This window comes from Sapajus apella, unplaced genomic scaffold, assembly GCF_009761245.1.
Source record: "Sapajus apella isolate SASKATOON/1434 unplaced genomic scaffold, GSC_monkey_1.0 scaffold140, whole genome shotgun sequence".
Lineage (NCBI taxonomy): Eukaryota > Metazoa > Chordata > Mammalia > Primates > Cebidae > Sapajus > Sapajus apella.
This window is the reverse complement of record NW_022437080.1, coordinates 525,550-548,262: the sequence shown is the minus strand read 5'-3', so window position 1 is coordinate 548,262 and position 22,713 is coordinate 525,550. Positions and strand designations below refer to the sequence as shown.

General features: G+C 43.8%; 1 protein-coding gene across 3 annotated transcripts in view; it reads right to left on the bottom strand.

Annotated features, from left to right (window-relative positions):
* The window catches only part of ARHGEF4 (Rho guanine nucleotide exchange factor 4), a 207,971-nt gene that overhangs the window by 17,460 nt on the left and 167,798 nt on the right, over window positions 1-22,713 (bottom strand). For 2 of the 3 annotated variants that reach the window (XM_032263938.1, XM_032263939.1), the window contains one exon: window positions 1,054-1,193. The exons of the other annotated variant lie outside the window; for it this stretch is intronic. In XM_032263938.1, the coding sequence (XP_032119829.1) occupies window positions 1,054-1,193 (140 nt within the window). The remainder of the gene's footprint in view (window positions 1-1,053; window positions 1,194-22,713) is intronic. 3 annotated transcript variants of the gene reach the window in all.

Below are 22,713 nucleotides of genomic sequence, written 5' to 3'. Positions count from 1 at the left end.
CTTCCAAAGTGCTGGGATTGCAGATGTGAGCCACTGCACCCAGCCTTAAAGACTGTTTTAAATCGTCATCTAGAGCTGGGCCTCTAGGTGGAGTTCATGGGCCTTTGACTCCACTCCTCTGTCCAGTGGGTAATGAGGGCGCCACCCTCCTCACTGGCTTCTGAGAAGCCTCCCAGCTCATTCATTCACAGAAAAGCCTAACTCTTCCAAAACCGATCCCTTCTTAAGGAAAAACCTGAGTGCTCTAAGATCCCGGGTTGTCAGAGTCCGGTTTTAATGAAGCAGAAACACACCAGTACCTTCTAGCTGGAGAACATGGCGTTTGCTATGGGCACGTGCTTGTGCTGGTCATCTGGTTACACTTCCATGACGTTCAACAACCCCCTCTAGTTAAGTAAAAGAGGCTGGGAAAGTAGGGGGGTGAGTGAGAAAGAGAGGGGCGTCAAAGCATCACGATTCCTCTCTCATGGGGAATGGGAAGGGAGAACTCGGATGGGAACCCGTTTTGCCTGGATGAGGACTCTCACGGATTTCTTCTGCTTCAGTAGGAAGAGCAAAAAACACAGCACCTCGCACACAGCTGTCATGGCAACAGCAATACTTCTGAATTCCTGGTGTCAACGGGAGATAAAATACTTTTCCCTCACCTTGTCCCCAGCCTGCCCAGATGGCTGGTTGGAGGGTCAAGGGCTGAAGTAACTCGAGAAGCCCTGGCCTCCCTTCTACTAAGTAGAGCTCCTCCCCTGAGATGGCGCTTGGTAGCTGCTCACTAGGACAACCCCATGAGGCAGACCAGCATGCCCACATTGCATCTGCTCTGTGGGCCCCAGCAGGGCACAGGGAGTCCTGTGTTGGACAGACCCTGCTGTTGACACCAAATCCCAAAATGAGGACCACAGACTGAAACTGCTGAATGCGGCCAGCACCACCAGCATCTGCATGGAACATGGACTGCGGGCATCTGGCCCACATGAGCGTGCTGGAGTCCCCTGACAGTCGGGGCCACATCTGCCCAGCCTGTCCCTCCCTCTGCCCACGCAGCCCTGACCCTACCTCATTGATAGCCAGCTGCTCACCACCCCCTCCAGAGTGGCTGTAGTGGTGGCTGGAGCCGTGCAGGTCATCATACAGGTCCTCCTCGCTCCCCACTTCATCAGCGCGGACAGCTGTGTCCAGAGCTCCATCAGGCATGGCTGGAAGGAGAGACAGCGGCTGGGCAAAGGCAATGGGTTCAGGACAAATGCTCCTTCTGCAGGGGGAGGGTGCAGGTTGCAGGGCTAGGTTCTCAAACCATCCTTGCTGCAAACATGTGGCCTGGGTGAAAGAATGCATCATCCCCGTCTACAGCAACTCGGCTTACAAGGAAACACAAGTATTCACCATCACACAGCTCAAGAGCCCCTTAGGTTGTATTCAATAACAAATCATTTTCCAGTGTGTGGGCTATGGTATTAGGCCCTTAGGAAAAATGTTAACATTTTGTTATGCAATATATATGTGTGTATTCAAAGAAAATATACAGTTACATACATACAAATATGGTTTGAAATTTAATATAATCAACAGTCCTGGTACTCATCACTCTGCTTAAGAAAAACACCAGAAACTTTACCTTCCACATCCTGTATACCCCGCTTTAGTCCCATTTCCATCCCCCTCCTGTAGAGATATACAAGAGTTAGAACTTTTAATGAGTCATTCCCATGCCTTTGTCTTAGCATTTAGTTCTGTCAGTTACACCAGGTTTTGACCTTGTCTAAAGGGAGCCAGCAAATCCATGCTTCTCTGGCTGGTTTTCTTTACTCAACTGCGTGTGTAGCTGTGATCATTTCATTTTCACTGCCATACAGTCTTGTGTTGTATGATCTTTCACATTTTGTACAAGTCTTTCACAGATACCTCTGTCACTCAGATGTGCCACAACTATCTCCTCCCAGTTTGTGGCTTGTTATTATTATTATCATATAATATTATATAATAATAACCAGGCTGGAGTGCAATGGCACGATCTTGGCTCACTGCGACCTCTGCCTCCCGGGTTCAAGTGATTCTCCTGCTTCAGCCACCTGAGTAGCTGGGATTACAGGTGCATGCCACCATGCCTGGCTAATTTTTTGTATCTTTAGTAGAGACAGGTTTGACCATGTTGGTCAGGCTGGTCTTGAACTCCTGATCTTATGATCCACCCACCTCAGCCCCCCAAAGTGCTGGGATCACAGGCGTGAGCCACCATGCCCAGCTGTGGCTTGTTATTATTTTTAAGGTGCGTTTTGATGAACAGAAGTCCTTAATTTTAATATAGACAAATCTGTCAATCTAGTCCTATTTGGTGTATGTTTTCTGTGTCTAGGAAATTCTTTCCAGCCTCAGAGTCATAAAGTCTTCTCTGTTATCCTTTAATGTTTTATAGCTTTTCTTTTGACATGTATGCTGTTAATCCACCTGGAAATGATTTTTGTGTATGGAGTGAGGTTGGAATCCAATTTCTTTCTTCTCTAAGGATAATCAGTGGTCTCAGGACCATTCATGAAATGGGAAGTCCTTTCCATGGACCTACAATGTCTTCTCTGTCCTTGAGTTGAGTTTCTATATAGCTGGGTCTGCATCTGGACTCTCTTTTTGCAAGAGGCAGAATAATGGTCTCCAAAAGATGAAAAGATGGCATCGCCAGAGCCTGTGAATATGTTATGTTACGTGAGGAATTAAAGGGGAATTAAGGTTGCAGATGGAACCAGGGCTGCTAACCAGCTGACCTCAAAATGGGAAGATTATCTTGGATTATCCACATGGGCCCAACAAAAGTGAAAATATGAACTTTGAAGACTCATTTCAAGCATTCCTCCTCTGTGTGAGACCCATCCATGCCTCTGTCTTACCCTCAGAAAGCGTGAACAGACAACTCTCACAGCAGGAAACACATCCTGTACGCATGTTGGCCTGATTCCCCACAACTAGACACTGAGCTCCTTGAAGGCAGGAGCCATGCCTTACCCAAATCTCATGTTGAATTAAAGGTGGCGGGAGGTGATTGGATCATGGGGGCAGATATCCCCCCCTGCTATTCTCATGATAGTGAATGAGTTCTCATGAGATCTGATTGTTTAAAACTGTGTGGCACTTCTGTCTTCGCTCACGCTCTCTCCTGCTGTCATGTGGAGAAGGTGCTTTCTTCCCCTTCCCCTTTCGCCATGACTGTAAGTTTCCTGAGGCTTCCACGTGTTGCTTCCTGTGATGCCTGTGGAACTGTGAGCCAATTAAACCTCTTTTCTTCATAAATTGCCTAGTCTCAGGTGTTTTTTATAGCACTGTGAGAATGGACTAATACACTCTGTCTCCCACTTGTGGGCAGTGGCCTAAGCCCAGCTTGTGAGAAGGAGCTAAGTGCCTGCTCCTAACCTTGTACACAGCCACAAGTCCCTAGGAACACTCATGATCTTTATTTCATTTGTGTTTAAAAACTTTTATTATGGAAAGTTTCAAAAGTGCAAAAAAGGAAAGAAAATAGCATAAGGAATCTTGTATATTCATTGTCCAGCTTCAGCAGTCTCAACATGTGGCCTCTTTTGTTTCATCTAATTCCCCTCCCCACTGGACGGTTTTTAGGGAAAATCCAAGACAATATAATTTCATCGGTGAACACCACAGCCTAAGTTTCTGAAACAAGGATCCCATCTTTCTTTCTTTAAAAAACATACCATAATATACATCTAAAACAAACTGCAATCCATCCAAAGTTGTCAAATTGCCATACCTTTTCCCCTAGGGCCTTAAAACAGGTTTTATTTTGAAATGGTGGTAGAGTCACAGGGCACATCACTATAGTACAGAGGGCACTGTGCACTCTCCACCCAGTTTCCATCCATAGTCTAGCTTTCACAAGTCCAGTGTGATCTCACAGCCAAGAACCTGACATTTGTGCAATGTGTGTGCATAGGTGTACGGCACTGTATCACCAATGCACGTCTGCACAGCCACAAGCAACCTGAATGCAGGCTTTTGACATTGGCCTTTTCACTCAACCAAATGCCCTGCACTCTATCCCAGCTGCTATGTGTATTAACACTTCAGTCCTTTTCACTGTTGAGTCATATTCCACGGCATTCCATGCCCCTGTTGGTTTAACTATTCACCTGTTTAAGGATATGTGGGTTGTTTCCAACTATTGTCTATTATGAATACGGCTGCTATGATCATTCATGAGCAGGGGTTTGTGTGAACATAAGTTTTTATTTCTCTGATATAAATGCCCAGGAGTGCAATTAGTGGGTCAGATGGTAACAGATGATTTAGTTTTGAAGAAACTGCCAAACTGTTTTCCAGAGTGGCTGTGCCATTTTACGTTCCTATTACTCTCAATGTCTAAGAGTTCTAGTTTCTCTGAATCTTCAGCAGAGAAACTAGAATCTTCAGCAGAGAAACTAGAATCTTCAGCATTTGGTATTGTCACTATTTTATATTTTAGGCATTCTAATAGGTGTGTAGTGAGATCTCATCATGGTGTCAATTTTCATTTCCTGAAAGGCTGATGATGTTGAATATCTTTTCATGTGCTTACTTGCCATATATCCTCTTTGGTGAAATATCACTTTGTCTTTTGCCTATTTTTTTTAAGAGGTGGGGTCTTGCTTTGTTGCCTAGACTGGAGTGCAGTGGCATGATCCTGGCTCACTGCAGCCTCAAACTCCTGGGCTCAAGGGATCCTCTCACCTCAACCTCCTGAGTAGCGGGCACTACAGTTGTACACCACCACACTCAGCTAATTTTCTGAAGAAATTTTCATAGAGACAGTGTCTCACTATGTTGCCTAGGCTAGTCTTGAGCTCCTGGCTTCAAGTGATCCTCCTGCCTCAGCCTGCCAAAGTGCTGAGATTGCCAGGTGTAAACCACCACGCCTTGCCCACTTTTGCCTCTTTTCTAATTGGTGTTGTAATGTTGAACTTTGAAAGTTTTTTTTTTTTTTTTGAGACAGGATCTCACCACATTGCCCAGGCTGGTCCTGAGCTCCTGGGCAGTGACCCTTCACCTCCTGGGAGTGATCCTTCCACCTCAGTTCCAAAGTAGCTGCGATCACAGGCTCGTGCCAACACATCTGGCTCTGGGAGTTCTTTATATATTCTAGATATGAGTTGTCAGATATGAGGTTTGCGAGTATTTTCTCTCCATCTATAGCTTATCTTTTCATTGCCTTAACAAGGGTTTCATAGTGCAAAGGTTTGAAATTGTTACAATGTTCAATTTCTTAACTTTTCCTTTTATGAGTCATGCTTTTGGTGTCATGTTTAAGAACTCTTCGCCAAATCCTGGTTCTCAAAGATTTTCTCTTAACATTTTCTTCTAAAAGTTTTACATGGAAATCTATCATTCAGTTTGTGTGTGTGTGTGCATTTTTTTTTTTTTTTGTATAATGTGTGAGGCTTAGGTCAAGTTCATTTTCATCACCTATGGATAGTCTACTGGTCTTATTTCTGGCATCATTTGTGAAAAGAATATCTTTTCTCCACTGAATTGCTTTTGTTAACTTTTTAAAAAGTCAAAAGTTTTGATGAGCAAAGTAAGAACACTACCACCTCTTTTGCATAAATAAAAATGATTATAAAAGAATACGATGAACTGTTGTACACTAACAAATTAAATAAAACTAGATAAAATGGAAAATTTCTAGAAACACACAATCTACCAAAACAGATTCAAGATGAAATAGGAAATCAGAATAGATCTATAATTAGTAGCAAAATTGAAGAGTAATAAAAAAAACCTTCAAATAAAGAAAAGCCCAGGACCAGATGGCTTCTACCATCTGGTAGTGAATTCTACCAAATATTTTAAGTATAATCAACACCAATTATTCTCAATTCTTCCAAAAAAATTGAAGAGAAAGGAATACTTCCCAACTCATTCTATAACGTCAGTATTGCTTTGGTAATAAACCCAGACAAAGAAACTACAATAAAACTACAGACTAATATCCCTTATGAATATAGATGCAAAATTCCTCAACAAAATACTAGCAAATGGAATTCAATTGCATATTGAAAGGATAACGTATGAGGACCAAATGGAATTGATTTTTGGAATGCAAGGATGGTTCAACATAAGAGAACAAATCAACATAATACACTAAATTAACAGAATAAAGGAAAACTACACGATTATCTCAATCTATGCAGAAAAAGCATTGACAAAGTTTTTATGATTAAAAAATTTAATAAACTAGAAATAGAAGGAAAAGTCCTTAATGTGATAAAGGCCACATATGAAAATCTCACAGCTAACATCATACTCAATGATAGAAGAGTGAAAGTTATATCCTTAAGATGAAGAAGAAGACGGGGTGCCTGTTTTCTCCACTTCTATTCAACATAGTACTGTAAGTCCTGGTGAGAGCAAACAGTTAAGAAAAAGAAATAAGCCGGGCACAGTGGTTCACACCTGTAATCCCAGCACTTTGGGAGGCCAAAGCTGGTGGATCACGAGGTCAAGAGATTGAGACCATCCTGGCCAACACGGTGAAACCCCATATCTACTAAAAATACAAAAAAATAAGCCAGGCGTGGTGGCACGCACCTGTCCCAGCTACTCGGGAGGCTGAGGCAGAAGAATCACTTGAACCCAGGAGATGGAGGTTGCAGTGAGCTGAGATTGTGCCACTACGCTCCAGCCTGGTGACAGAGCAAGACTCCGTCTCAAAGAAAAAAAAAGAAAAAGAAATAAAGGACATCCACATTGAAAAGGAAAAATAAAATGATCTCTGTTTGCAGATGACATCATCTTATATGTAGAAAACCTTAAAGAATCCATAATAAAATTGTTAAAGCTAATAAAATTCAGTCAAACTACCAAATATAAATTAACACACAAAAATTAGTTTTATTTCTGTGTATTTGCAATGAGTAATCTGAAAAGGAAACTTTTAAAAATGTTATTACAGTTGCACTAAAAAGAATAAAATACTTAGGAATAAACAACCCAGGAGGCCAAAGATATGTAGACTAAAAGCTACAAAACATTGATGAAAAAAATGAAAGAAAATCTAAAAAAAAAAAATACATCCCATGTTCACAAATTGAAAGTCATAATATTTTTAAGATGATAATACCACCTAACACAATCTACATATTCAATACATTCCTATCAAAATCCAATGGCATTTTGTTTTTTGAGACAGAATTTCGCTCTTATTGCCCAGGCTGGAGTGCAATGACATGATCTTGGCTCACTGCAACCTACACCTTCTGGGTTCAAGCGATTCTCTTGCCTCAGCCTCCTGAGTAGGTGGGATTACAGGTGCCTGTCACAATGCCCAGCTAATTTTGTATTTTTCGTAGAGACAGGGTTTCTCCATGTTGGTCAGGCTGGTCTCGAACTCCTGACCTTAGGTGATCCATCCTCCTCGGCCTCCCAAAGTGCTGGGATTACCAGCCGTGCCTGGCCTCAATGGCAATTTTTACATACATAGAAAAATTCATCATTAAAATTCATATGGGGATCCTGACTAGCCAAAATTATTTTGTAAAAAACAAAATTGGAGGACCCACATTTCCTGATTTTAAAACTTACTGCAAAGTCACAATAATCAAATAATGTGGAAATGGCATAAGGATAGATATACAGATCAATGGAACTGAATAGAGGATCCAGAAATAAACTCTCCCATATGTGGTTAATTGATTTTTGACAAAGGTGCTAAGACTGTGGGGGAAAAACAGTCTTTACAGTGAATGGTGTTGGGAAGCTGGATACCCAAATGCAAAATCATGAAGTTAGAACCTTACCTAACACATATAAAAATTAACTCAAAATGGATGAAGGCCTAAATATAAGAGTTAAAACTATAAGACTCTTAGAAGAAAACAGGGGAAAGCTTTACAGCAGTTAATCTGGAAATAATTTCTTGGATATAAGACCAAAAACACAGGCAACAAAGGAAAAAAAGAGATATATTGAACTTATCAAAGTTTAAATCTTTTGTGCATTAAAGGGCAGTATCAAGAGAGAAAAGACCACCCATGGAATGGGAGAAAATATCTGCAAATCATATATCTGATAAGGGGATAACATCCAGAATATATTTTTGAAAAACTCCTACAACTCGAAAAACAAAACAAACAAAAAACTGAAAAAACAGCCCAACTCAAAACAGCAAAAATCTTGAATAGACATTTCTCCGAAGGAGATATACAAATGGTCAACAGCATATAAATGAGGACATAAGACATCACTAATTATTAAGGAAATGCGAATAAAAATCACAGCAGTATGCCACTTCGTCCTTAGTATGGTCATCATAAAAACTACAAATAACAAAATACAGAAATAACAATGGCTTGTGGGTTATACCAAGATTGTTTGAACAGCTAGTTGGCTGTCCTGGTTTGGCACTATTTCTGGATTCTCTATTCTGTCCCATCAATCAATGTGTTCATCCTCCTCTCATAGCAAATGGTCTTGTTTTCTGTGGGTATACAATAATTCTTGAAGTTTGGTAGAGTGGTTTCTCTTACTTAGCTCCTCTTTTTCAGAAATGTTTTAGCTATTCTTGTTTCTTTGCCTTTCCATGTAAATTTTAGAATAATCTTGTCTATAGCTAGAAAAAATCCTGCTGGGATTTTGATAGGAATTGCATTAAACCTATGTATCAACTTGGAGACAACTGAAACCTTTACTTTCTTGAGCCCTCCTATCCATGAACACAGGATCTCTCTCCATATTTAGATCCTCTTGGATTTCTTACAATCCTCCATTATTTTAAAGCAAGTACCAGACATCATGTAATTTGATCTGTAAATAGCATAGCATATGTCTTAAAAGGTAAGGCATCTCTGTCCCTCTCTGTCTTGCTGCTACACTTTCTTTTCTGGAGTATTTTAAAAATAATGGTCTCTCTAGGGGAATAAGACAGATTTATTGTGGGAGTCACTACTTTTCTTGGCTTTTTACTAGTCCCAGTTGGGGTCTCAGCAGTTCACAAAATGATTGCTCATCTAGCAAATTTGCAGCCTGGGAGAAAAGAAAAGCAAGTTTCAACATGAGTCTCCCAGTACTTTTACTCATCATTTTACATGCCAGTTCCCAACACAGGGTGTGGGGCTGAGGAGGTGTTTCCTGAGGGTTTCACAAATGCATGAACAAAGGGATGAGCAGGCGCTTGTGAGAGAGGGAGTGAAGGTGAAGGTGAAGGTGAAGGTGGGGGGGAAGGACTCCAGGACTGAAGCCAGGAGATCCAGGCTCTGTGCAGACAGCCAGTGGCAGAGCCAGTCACTTGTCTGCTCAGACTGGGCTCAAACTCTTGTAGAAAGCAAGGCTGCTGAGGGTCTCACACAGCTAACTCGTAGGATGAGACCATGTGCCCTATGGTGTGTGCAGGTGAATCAATGAACAAAAACAACACAGCCTGGCAACACAAAGGCCAGTCTTTATTTTGGATTTTAAATGTTTATATAGGAAGACAAGTCAGCGGTCTCTGATCCATTCAGAAATTCCAACAGTGTTTAGACAGCAGAGCAGCTGAGAACTCTAGATTCTAGACAGATGTTCAGTGAGGGCACCTTTGCCTCTGATGAACAGCAGCCAAACAATCCCCTGCTTCCCCTTACAAGGGAAGGCAGGTAGCTCTGCCCACCCAGGGAGAGAGGCGGAGGAATGTCCTCCGTATGTATGCATGTTTCCTGTGCTGACCTACTGCCCTGGAAGTCAGTGGTTCTCAAAGTGTGGTCCCCAGACCAGCAGCAGCAATTAGGGAACTTGTTACAGATGCAAATTCTTTTTTTTTTTTGGAATATATGTTTTATTGCGTTTTAGGTTTTGGGGTACATGTGAAGAACATGCAAGGTTGTTGCATAGGTACATACACGGCAATGTGGTTTGCTGTCTTCCTCCCCATCACCTATATCTGACATTTCTCCCCATGGTATCCCTCCCCATCTCCCCACCCCCCGCTGTCCCTCCCCTAGTTCCCCCCAACAGACCCCAGTGTGTAGTGCTCCCCTCCCTATGTCCATATGTTCTCATTGTTCAACACCTCCCTATGAGTGAGAACATGCGGTGCTGGATTTTCTGTTCTTGTGTCAGTTTGCTGAGAATGATGGTTTCCAGGTTCATCCATGTCCCTACAAAGGAGATGAACTCTTCGATTTTTATGGATGCATAGTATTCCATGGTGTATATGTGCCACGTTTTCTCTGTCCAGTCTATCATCGATGGGCATTTGGGTTGGTTCCAGGTCTTTGCTATTGTAAACAGTGCTGCAATGAACATTCGTGTGCACGTGTCCTTATAGTAGAACAATTTATAATCCTTTGGATATATACCCAGTAATGAGATTGCTGGGTCAAATGGAATTTCTATTTCTAAGTCCTTGAGGAATTGCCACACTGTCTTCCACAATGGTTGAACTAATTTACACTCCCACCAACAGTGTAAAAGTGTTCCTATTTTTCCACATCCTCTTCAGTAGAGATGGAAATTCTTGAGACCCCTCCCCAGACTCACTGAATCAGAAACTCTGGGGTGGGGCCCCCAGGTTGTGTCTGCATAGCCCTCTGAATGACCTCTCTAGTGCATGCTGAATTTTGAGATCCACTCCTGTCCATCAAGAGCCATTAACAAAGTGAGTACTAGCTTACTGAGCTCTGCACCAGCAAAGGCAGGCAATGTAGTCTTTGACACGGCCTTGGGGCCCTTTGAGAAATTTCTCTAAAGAGCCTGGCACATGGTCTTGGAGTAGAAACAGGTATCCGGGCACGGGGGGCACTGGGCAGGGTGCAGGCAGCCTGGCTTTCATCCAGCACCAACCAGCCAGGGGCTTCCAGTTTACTGTATCTGTGCCTTGGTTGACTGCTTTCTGAATTCACTCAAATGTACTGATCCAGGGCCCACTGGGTGTGTGCCACATACACATGCGGGGTTCTGAAGATGCAATGTGACAAGGGTGATCAGAGTTCGGCAGGAGATACGGGAATTAAACAAATGATGTTGCGTAGTAATGCTGGGGAACCACAGGCACAGGAGACCCCAGCAGGCCCAGGAGATCCCGGAGGGACACACTGGGAGGTGGCAAGGTAGCGAAGGGGGTGAAGAGTGCTCCAGGCAAGAAGGACAGCATCCAGCCCCAGAAGCAAGAGGGTGGGGTTGCTCCAGGTCATGGAAGATCTGCAGAGTGGCTGGAGTAGAGAGAGAAGCGGGAAGGAGGGTCAGAGGTGCGGCTCCCAGGCAGGTCTGGCATGCGTGTGGTCCCTGCCCAGGCAGGGCGGGAGGTGCGGGCTCCCTCGTGGCTCTAAGGTGCGGGACTGGGATATGCTTCCTGACGTGCCCCCACAGGGGCCTCTCACTTCATCCTTGTGACATGAACAAGGAAGGCAAAATGATGTGTCCATTCTACAGATGAGGAAACCGGCCCAGAGAGAGAACATTGCTTTCCTCAAATCACACAGCTCACAGGAGCCAAATCTTGCAAGCCAGCCAGGTCCCTGGGCTGTCTGCACTGGACTGCGTTTATTTATGTTGCATGACTTTTGCAGGACGGTTCCTGTTGACAGTGAGTCCAACAGTTAATGCTGGAAAGGTGCCAGAGGAGGAGACAGCGAGCAGTGTCTGCTTGCCCGCTGGTAACCTCTCAGCTGGAACCAGGCGGGGCACCCTGCGCTGCACTCTGACAGCCAGGTCTGGAAGGTGGGAACCGCCCCAGGGATGGAGCGGGTGCCCCATACTGGGCCTGCTTCACCACCCCGGGTGCTCATGACTAGTCTCTCCTCCCTTGCTCCTGTTTGGCCCGGTGCCTTGGCTCATGGATTGGCATTTGCCCTCTGCTCTGTCTAAATCCTCTCCAGCTTTTGTTTGTTTTGAGATGGAGTCTTGCTCTGTTGCCCAGGCTGGAGTGCAGTGGCACAGTCTTGGCTCACTGCAACCTCCACCTCCCAGATTCACGCAATTCTCTTTGCATCAGCCTCCCAAGCAGCTGGGATTACAGGCATGCACCACCATGCCCAGCTAATTTTTGTATTTTTAGTAGAGATGGGGTTTCCCCATGTTCGCCAAGCTGGTCTTCAACTCCTGTTCTCAGGTGATCTGCCTACCTTGGCCTCCCAAAGCGCTGGGATTACAGGCATGAGCCACCAAACCCGGCCTAGCTTTTTTAAAAAAGCTGATTTTTGATAGACTTTTAAAGAACAGTTTTAGACTTACAGAACAAATGGTCACTCAGCACAGAGTTCCCAGGCACCCACAACGGGATGCCCCGACCATAAGGTCTCATGCTAGCATAGCACATTTGTCACATGCACGGAACAACACGGACCCACTGATGGTCACTGATGTCCAGGTTTTGTTTAGATTTCCTCAGGTTCTCCCAAATGTCCTTTTTCTGTTTCAGGATCCAACACTACGTTTAGTCATCTCAGCTCCAGATTTGTAACTTTTAGGTTGTACAAAATGCTCACTGAAAACCTCAGCTTTGGAGAGCTTTCTCCCTTTGGCAGCAGAAACTCTGAGCCATCTACAGCCCCAAGCAGGAATGCCCTCCGCTGCGGAGACCTGCCTCTGGGCCCTCCTGGGAGCAACTGAACTTCTCTCAGCCTCCCTTGTCTCCCAGTTCTCTTCCTGGTGGGGGGAAAATAACCTCTTCTGAGAATGTACGACCCTCCTGCTGCTGTGTGTATGATTCCAGCCTACCTGTTAGGCAGGGAACATTAGGTGTGCTGCACAATACAGGCTCGGCAGCTCACACAGTGAGAGACGCTGAGGTCCCGCAGGTAACCTGCAGCCAGGGCAGGGGAAAAGTGCTCCCCTCTCTCAGTGCCCACCCCTCTCCACACCTCTCCTACCCCTGGGTCTCTAGCTCTTCTGCCTTAACAAGGAGAACCCCATTCCTGCCCCAACCGTCCCTCCCACGAGGGCCCCTGGCTATTTGGTGCTGTGGTGTCATCTCACTGAAGGTAAGGGGAGCCTTTACCCAAAAAAAGCAGTGACTCCTACAAGAAATCTGTTTCATTCTCCTTCAGGGAGACCACTGCTTTAAAAATACCAGCGAAGAAAGTGTGGCATAAAGAGAGAGACTTCATGTTTTAAGGCACACACTATGCTATTTACAGATCAAATTATGTGATATCTGAGACTTGCATGTGTATACCTATGTAACAGTCCTGCAAGATCTGTGTATGTAACCCAGAACTTAAAGTATAATAATAATAAGTAAAATAATAGGGCATTAAAGAAATAGAAGAGGATTTAACTATGGAGAGAGACTCTGTGTTCATGGATGGGAGGACTCCACAGGGGGAAGATTTCGGTTGCCTCCAAATGGATGCATAGGTTCAATGCAATTCCTATCAAAATCCCAGCAGGACTTGTTCTAACCTGAGAAATTAGCCAAAGGTCAGGTCTTCATGTACAAACCAGACTTTGTGGTCACGATTACTTCAAAAAGTAATTATAGAAAACATGGCTGCGTCAGGCTTTAGCTGTAAGTGAAGCATGATTTCTGACACATGGTAGTGTTATGTTAGGCACGTGTGAAGTGCCAAGGATATTCCTCTAAATTTACATTGCTGCAAAATTCAGGTAAGGATTTTCATTTTTCACTGAAGAGAACCGGTCTGCAACTCAACATTTTAGGTCATAGACTTTGGAGTACAAACCCAGGGAATGTAATATATTTACCAAATTTTGAATTTTGGCAAATTAATACAACACTGTATATAATATAATGAAATTAGGTCACATATTCCTTTAATGTAAATTTTCGTCATTTTCACCCTGATGCTCTACAATAAAATAAAATCATGTTATGATTGACAATTTTCGCCACAAAATTACTTAAATACCAAATAAAACGCCATCATTCTTCGTGGTAGATTATAGCTGACCTAGTTATTTTAAACAAATTAGGCAGGGTGCCGTGGCTCACACCTGTAATCCGAGCACTTTGGGAGGCAGAGACCAGCGGATGACTTGAGTTCAGGAGTTCCAGATCAGTCTGGCCAACATGCTGAAAGCTCGTCTTTACTAAAAACACAAAAATTAGATGGGTATGGTGGCATGTGCCTATAATCCCAGCTGCTTGAGAGGCTGAGGTGGGAGAATTGCTTTAACCCAGGAGGTGGAGGTTGCAGTGAGCCAAGCTCATGCCGCTGCACCCCAGCCTGGGCAACAGAGCAGGACTCTGTTTCTAAATAAATAAATAAATTAGACTTCTAAAATGGTACAATCTCCCCCCTGTGCTGTGCAAGCCACTTGAGGTAAATGCATCAGACATTCATGCAGGAGAAACTCTCACGTCTGAGCTTACAGGGGTTGGGCATGCCGATATCAGTTTCAGATTGAAGTAACCGCCCGAGCATCCTCAGACCTTCAGCACACCATATAGCCTTTTATGCTAGCTGGTCTCAAGATCCAGCGCACGCGCTAGCTGACCACTTTGTTGGTAGACCTGCACCTCTCTTCAGTTTGGATTGAAATTTATGCAGCCTTTCTTCAGCATATTATTTTAAAGAAATGCCTAATAGATAATTACACCTTTTAAGTACAAATACAAATGTATCTATTGCCAGGTTGGTGAGAGCCGGGCACCTTAGGTTGTGTCTACTCCTGACAACCATGCCTCTATCCACACTGCAGTGTGTCCTGTGATTCCTCCTTTGAAGCTGGAAGTTCTTCTGTCTCAGCATGTGACATCTGAAGATGTTACAGTTGTCATTAGTCCCAGGTAGCTGCCGAGGTGAATCTTTTCATAGTGATTACGGGTCTTGAACCAGAATAGCTTTTCCTGGATCTTGAAGATGTGGTTTTTACATAAATCTCTCATCTTGTACGTGTAAAGAAAATATTGGTAGACTTTCTCTCCACAGAGTCAACTGCTGAAAGTCCTAGCACACGGCCAGGTGCGGTGGCTCATGTCTGTAAATCCCAGCACTTTGGGAGGCTGAGGCAAGTGGATCACCTGAAGTCAGCAGTTTGAGACCAGTCTGGCCAACGTGGTGAAACCCCATCTCTACTAAAAATACAAAAACTAGCCGGGCATGGTGGCGTGTGCCTGTAATCCCAGCTACACAGCAGGCTGAGGCACAGAAATCACTGGAACCCAGGAGGCGGAGGTTGCAGTGAGCCAAGATTGTACCACTACACTCCAGCCTGGGCAAAAGAGCAAGACTCCGTAACACACACACACACACACACACACACACACACACACAGTCCTGGCACAAATGCCTTGGTTCTTGCTATAGAAATATGTGATTTCACAGTGAAAGGTATCCACACTCTGTGCTCAGAGCCCTGTGGCCTTGCAACTTCAGTATCTTCTATCTGACGCAGCCAGGCTTGTTTACTTTTGGGTATTTGGACATTTCTGCACTGCAGTCATTGTAAAGACCTCCTATGGGTGGTCAAAGAAAGCTCTAGGCAATGAAGAAATACCTACCTCCTGCCACTCCAAGTGTCTCCTAGGCCCCTCTGCTGAAATGCCTGATATGCATCTCAAGGTTAATATGCCCCAAGGAGAACTCCTGACCACCCACCCAAACCTGCTCAGCCACAGGTGTCCTGATTTCAGCAGCAGACGACTGCATTCTTTCAGTGGCTCCTAACAAAAATCTTGGCAAGGATAATTCTGCTTATCTTTGACACCTGTCTTTCTCTCAGTTCACATCAATATTTATCATCAACTCTATCTGCTAGCCCCACTTTTACTTTATTATCCAGAATCCAACCGTTTTCATCTGTCCACCACCAACCTCCAGTCTTCCATCTCTGCCCCCTGCCACCCAAGATCCAGCTGGTCTTCCCACTGCACTATACCCCGAGTGGTCCTTGGTAAACTACAATAGATCACATCATTCCTGTGCCTGAGATCTGCTTCAGAGTGGCAAAGTCCTTACCATGGCATCCACAGCTTGCTGCCCATCTGGCCTCATTTCCCCTCTCTACCCCACCCCCTTCAGCTCCAATAGGCTCCTGACCAATCTAAGTAAACCAGTTTTGAAGGAAGCCACCAGGGACCACCAATGTGGGCATTAATAGCATGCAATGTTGTCCAAAGTGGCTGATACGGAAGCACATGCTTGAGGTCCTGATATTCAGGGGATCTTAAGTCCTAAGATACTGCTGGAAACATGCAGACTTCCCAGAAATTGAAGTTTTTCCCTCTTCTGCTACCTCCTTTTCCTACTGACCCTGACACTGTCTATTCAAATGCACACATCCTTTACGACAGATAAAAAAATTTGCTGAAGGCTACTTTTCTCCCTTTGTCAAATATTCCCTGTAAAATTCCTAGGCATGAGCTTGAACGCCAGTGAAACTCAGGATAAACTGTGGGTGGGTGAAGGGGCGAAGGTTGGGGTAAAGGAGGCTGAAATGCCGGGACTATTTTGTTTTACTATCAAGAAAATGCAATATAAACTTTTTGGATTCGGGTTCAACAAACATTTTCGTTTACTCCTTTGTTTACTGTATTATTTGACTTCATTTCACATAAGAGAAATCCTGCAGCATGGAAAGGCTTTACCAGCTCAGACAGAAAGTGGCAGCAGAATTCGTACACAACCCTAAGACCTGTGGCTTCAAACCTGTGTAGTTTCCAACACACGCACACACCTCTGCTTTAACAATTTACTCACCTTTTTTTTTCCTTAAAGGCCTGTCCAAAATGAACTTAAAAATACTGTCCATAATGGATCTACTTTAAACACATAGACACTAATTTGATCTCTAAAGTGGAAACACCTCTGCAACGCTAAGATATAGGGCTCTGTAAGGACGTGGCTTTAGCTTCCCTTCATTATGTCCCAAGTACACAACCAAGTATCCCAGCCACACAGTGACACTTGCTCTGCCTCGCCCACAGCATCCAAAGCTTGCTGCCCACCTGACTTGGCTCCTCTCTCCTCCCCATTCCCTCAGCTCTGATGGGCTCCTGACAATCTAAGTTAACCAGTTTCAAGGGAAGCCACCAGGAACCACCAATGTGGCTGTGAGTAGCATACACTGCTGTCCAAAGTGGTTGATACAGAAGCACAGGCTTCCCTTCAACAGAGGCCATTAGGGTCAACCAAAACCTAATTTTCTCACATCAGAGAATGTAAAAAATATCCCTGTCAATCACTCAATGAACAAAATGTTTATTTTATCTTAACGGTTTCTAATAATACAGGAATGGCTACTATCAGACAAACTGTGCAAATAATTATACCCACTGGGGAAAAAGTATAAAAAGCGGCTACCTGATGGCACTGGAGAATGACCTGAAGCAGACAGGAATCAGGGGAACACCCCTGGCCGAGTTTCCTGCCCTTTCAGCTTTCTGCCTGCAGGCAGGCACCAAGGGCTGGCTAAAATGCAGAGAGAAACCTGCAGTCACAGTGCCATTGAGTTAACAGAGCAAAGATTTTAGGGTGATCTTAGAAGCATGAATGAGGAGGACAATCTCAGAACAAAGAGCTGCAGAGGTGAGCTACAGACAAAATTCTGTGGAGCTCTGCCCAAATCTCTGGCTGACTCCTGAACTCTGAAGGTATGGGGAATACTCCAAGCAGCCTAGTCGAGGCTACAAAACCTGAATGTAAAATGTGAAGTTTTAATTCAGCCACATTAACTTCCTGCTAAAGGGCAGAAAAAAAAAACTCTCAGAGAAAAAACAGAATCCAAACACTCTATATTCAATGGCCAAGACACAACCCAAATTTACTAGACACATGAAGTAAAGAAAAATGTGATTGGTACCCAAGAGAAAAGTCAATCAGTGGAAACCAGCACTTAGGTGATGCAGGTGCCTGCAGTAACAGACACCCGCTCAACATTATTATAAAAAAGCTCAAATATATTCAGAAGCACAGACTTCTAAAGCATGAAATGGGAAATGGCAAATAAATGGACACTACAACAACAAATCAAATGGAAATTCCAGAACTGAAAAATACAGTATCAAAATAAAAATACTGAATGGGCTCAACTGCAGATTGGAAACACCAAAAGAAATAGCCTGAAGAAAGACCAATGGAAATGATCCACTTTGAAAAAGAGAAAAAAATGTTGGAAAATAATGAACAGCAACTTAGTGACTTGGGAAAATACTATGGTCTAACATACATGAGGAGAGAGCGAATGAAGCAGAAGCAATTCTGAAGAAATAAAGACCAATAATTTCACAAATTTCTTAAAAGAATAAATGTACAGATTCAAGGAGATCACTGAATCCCAAGCAGAACACAGAGAAACGTAACTGGACAGATGTTTGTGGAATGACAGTTGACAGTAATGAAAGACAGAGATAGTGTAACAACATCTTGAATTGCTGAAAAAAAAAAAAACTATCAACTCAGAATACTACATCAACAAAAATATTTTGCAAGAATAAAAATGAAATAAAGACATCTTCAGAAAAATGAAAGACAGGGTTGCGTGTCCCTGGTGGTGACCCACGGAATGCCGCCACATCATCTGCCATTCAAAAAAAAAAGGAAAGCTAAGAGAGTTATTGACCAGCAGATGCTTACTACAAGAAATGTTAAGTGAAGCTCCTCTGGCAGAAGTGAAATGATGACAAATGGAAATTCTGATTTTTCAAGATGAAACAATAAGCACCAGAAGTGTTCAGTTGTGGGTATGTACAACACACTATTTTAAAATTAATTCCTTTAAAACTATATAGCAATTGAAACCAAAAATTATAACATTATATTGTGGGGCGTATAGTACATGTAGATGAACATATAAATGAAAGCTCTATCCATAAAACAGGAAAGGAATAAATGAAATTATACATGTGCAAGATTCTTACATTTTATATAAAGTGGTAAACATTACTTTTAGTAGACTATGAAAAGTTAAAAAAAATATATATATATAATCTTCAGAGCATCCATTACAAAATAACACAAAGGAATAGTGACAACCCAATAATAAATTAATATAGGATTTTTATAGGATTTTTTTAAAAAAAGAACCAATTAACCTAAAAGAAAACAGAAAAGGAGAAAAAGAATAACACAAAGAAGATGTGACAAAAAAAAGCAAAATGGCAAATGTAAGCCCAACTATATCAACAATCACATTAAAAGTTAAAGGACTAAATACTTCATTTAAAAGAAAGAGACTGTTGTGATGGTAATGTTCTATTTCTTGATCTGAATGTTGGTTGCACAAGAGTATTCACTTTGTGAAAATTCATCAAAACATACACTTATTGTTGGTGCATTTTTATGTATGCATAAAAGTTTTATGTATACAAGAAAAGTTTTACAGAGAACAATTATGTTGATCCAATTTTTCTACTTTTAGGATTTTATATTAAGAAAACAAGTACTCAGAAAAGCACATAAATATGTTTTTACAAGTATATTGCTTTCACAATTGATTCTAATAGAAAAATACGACAGACAAACAACTTGAACATTATTAAGGGACCACTAAAATAAATTAAGGTACATTTATATAATGAAATGCCGTGCAGCCAATTCAAAAGAATAATTTAGGGGCTGGCACAGTGGCTCATGCCTGTAATCCCAGCACTTTGGGAGGCTGAGGCAGGTGTATCACCCGAGGTCAGGAGTTTGAGACCAGCCTGGCCAACATGGCAAAACCCTGTCTCTACTAAAAATACAAAAATTAGCTAGGTGTGGTAGCAGGCACCTGTAATCCCAGCTACTTGGGAGGTTGAGGCGTGAGAATCACTTGAGTCCAGGAGGCAGAGGTTGCAGTGAGCTGAAATTGCACCACTGCACTCCAGCCTGGGGGGACAGAGTGAGATTCCGTCTCCAAAAAAAAAAAAAAAAAAAAAAAAGAAGAATTTAGCTTTATATTTGTCAAAACTAAAGTCACTAAAAGGATATTATTAAATTAAAAAGTAGCTTACAAACCAGTATGTAGATTGTGATCTTATTTACAAAAAATAATTAAAAAAATTAAAAGGCATAGATATACAAAAGCTTATGTACCAAATAGTTAGCTGTGTCTATTTTTGGATTGTAGGATTTCGGGATTATTTTCTGTTATGTTGGATTTGCCAAGATGAATACATTATCTTCACAATCAGAAAAAGCAACAAACATGTTCATATTTTAAAACAGTATCTGTGAAGAATAAATAAAAAAATAGAGGAAATACCCTAGCCTATAAAAAGTAAGAAAATCTTAAAAAGTTGAATGAAAAAGTAATAAATATCTATTTGAAGGTACCAGAAAGACATTAAAGAAAGAGGAAACTACAGGGCTAAGATGCAGGAGAGGAGAGGAGGACAGGGACGTAAAGTCAGCATTTTGGCCACCTTCCCCTTGGGCTTTGGCTGACTCCAAATACAGCGATGGGGAAGCTGAAGGTCTCCTTGGAATAGACACAGAGACTGGGGACAGTCAGGAATCATAGTGGTTCCTACCATGGAGAGTGCAGACATCTTCCACATAGAAGATGGAGAACACAGTAGGTCCACAAGTTAACATTACCGCAGTCTCCATGACAAACACCTTTACTCTTTGCTGGATCCCTTCACTTAAGAATTTCTCTGCAATTCCACTGCAATATACTACAGCCTATGCCTTGTATTTTAGTGGCAGATGTACGTCATTGTCTCCCTTTCTCGACTCTGAGAACCCTGAGTGCTATGACAGCCTTGCCTCAATCTTAAGTCAGAGGATGACCAATTTTACTTACTTTCCACCTCCAAACCCCTTACAAGCACCCAGCTGTGTTGAGCAGGACCATCCAGACTATTTTTGGCCCCTTTTTATCCCTTGGACTTAGCCGATGACCTGGCCTCTTGCTTCCCTCCATGACTTGGACTTGGTCTTTCACCCTCTCTTCAGACCCACTCCCAGCACCTAGGTGTTGGTGCTTTGGTGGGTGGCCTTGCCCGACCTGCTTTTTGCTTAATAGTCCACTCCCCAGCACAAGCAGTACCGGAAGGATTGGGCACAGCACCCTAAAAACATAAAAGATCCCTAAGTAAGTGTCAAGGTTCTACTCTGGAAGGATTTCCTGTTTGGGAAAATGGTGGGAATTGAGCATTAAAATGCTAATTAGCTCCCCTTCCCCTAAATGGTGAACAGTAGACAGACGGCTCCTGGATGGCATTCCCTAATGGATGACAGCTCCTCCTTGTCTACTCAGTGACTGACAGTCAGCCAGCTCCCGGGCTGCTGTTAAGGCCCTGGGCCATGTGACTCCCACGGGCAGGGGTGCACATATTAGTTCCTACTGCTGCCGAAACAAATGACCCCACATTTAGAAGCTTGACATCACATACATTTGTCATCTCAGTTTCCGTGGGTCAAGGGCTGGGCACGGGTTGGCTCAGTGGATTCTCTGCTTGGAGTCAGGGAGAGCCTAAATTAAGGTGTCATCAGGGCTGTGACCCTTTCTGGAGGCTCTCCAGACGAACCCACTTGAAGTCTCATTCAGATTATAGATAGAAGCAGTTCCAGAGAACTGTCAGACTGAGGTCCCCAGGGGGCCGAATTGCCCTGTGATGCCCAGGGGCCATTACCATTTTCCAAGGAGGACCAGTGGCAAGGACTGGGTCTCCTATCCACAATGGCGGGTTGAGTTCTTTCGTGTTCAACCTCTCTTATCTCCTCTCCTGGCTTCTTCTGCTGTTTTTAAGGGCTCATGTGATTATGCTGGGCCTACCCAGATAATCCAGAACAATCTCCCTACGTTAAGGTCAGCTGATTAGTGACCTCAGTCCTATCTGCAAAGTCCCTTGCAGGCAGTTCCTAGATTCGAGTCTGGGTAGCCAGTAGGCAGAGGTTTTGGGAGCATCCTGAGAATTCTGTCTACTATAGATGCACCTTCCAGACCTTTTGACAAGTTGCCCAGCATCGTGGGTCCCTGTGATCCATGGCGCATCTCCCCCCAGTGTCCATGCAGCCTGGCCCCTGCAGTGCTGGGCACTCCCACCCCTCCCTTCCCACCTGAGGGCACAGGCCAGCTCCTCTGCGTCCTCTGCACACTCGGGGTATGCGCCCAATCCCCTGGGACTGGGAAGACTGGGGCGGCCCAGGAAGCATTTCCAGGGCCCCAGCTTTTCTTAACATACAGAAATCTCACTCACACATCTCACATGCAAGTAAATGACCCCCAGAAGTGCACTTTAACACAGAACAGGACTGGGCTCCTCTAATGCCATGTCGGCAGAAAGCAAGGACTTGGAGCCTCGTGGGAGAGCCTGCGGCAGTGACTGTCGCACGAGGGCCTTGCTGCTGGAGGGCAGCCTTGTGTGGACACCCCCAAGTCATCAGCAGCTGGGAGGACTCACCCTTCACTGAACTTCCTGATTCCTACCTGGACATGGGGAATGAGGCCCGAGCCCTCTTCAGGCTGCTGCTGTGTTCCTCACAGGACACACTCAAGTCAGCTCGGCCCGCAGTGTGACAGAGACCAGGCCACTGCCGACTGCGATGGCTTCCAGCCCCTTCCCCTTCTCCTCTTGCCCCACAACTGCAAAACCAATGCAAATCCCAGGCGAGGGGTGGCGGGACCCTCACCCTGGCTCCCTCAGCACAATACAGCCCTCAGCTGCACTTAGCCACGCAGGCCCCCCTTGCTGTTCTGGCTGGGCTGCAGCCTGCCCTGCTCTCATAGCAAGTCCCAGGGCGCTAGCCGCAAGCCTTCCCACCCTCCTGGTGTGTGTGTGGTGTTATCCTTCTCTACATCCAAACCACACTGTGGAGGAGGGAGTGGGGCTGCTCCCGCCCCCATGGGGCAGCCACAAAGCCGCTTGCAAGCTAT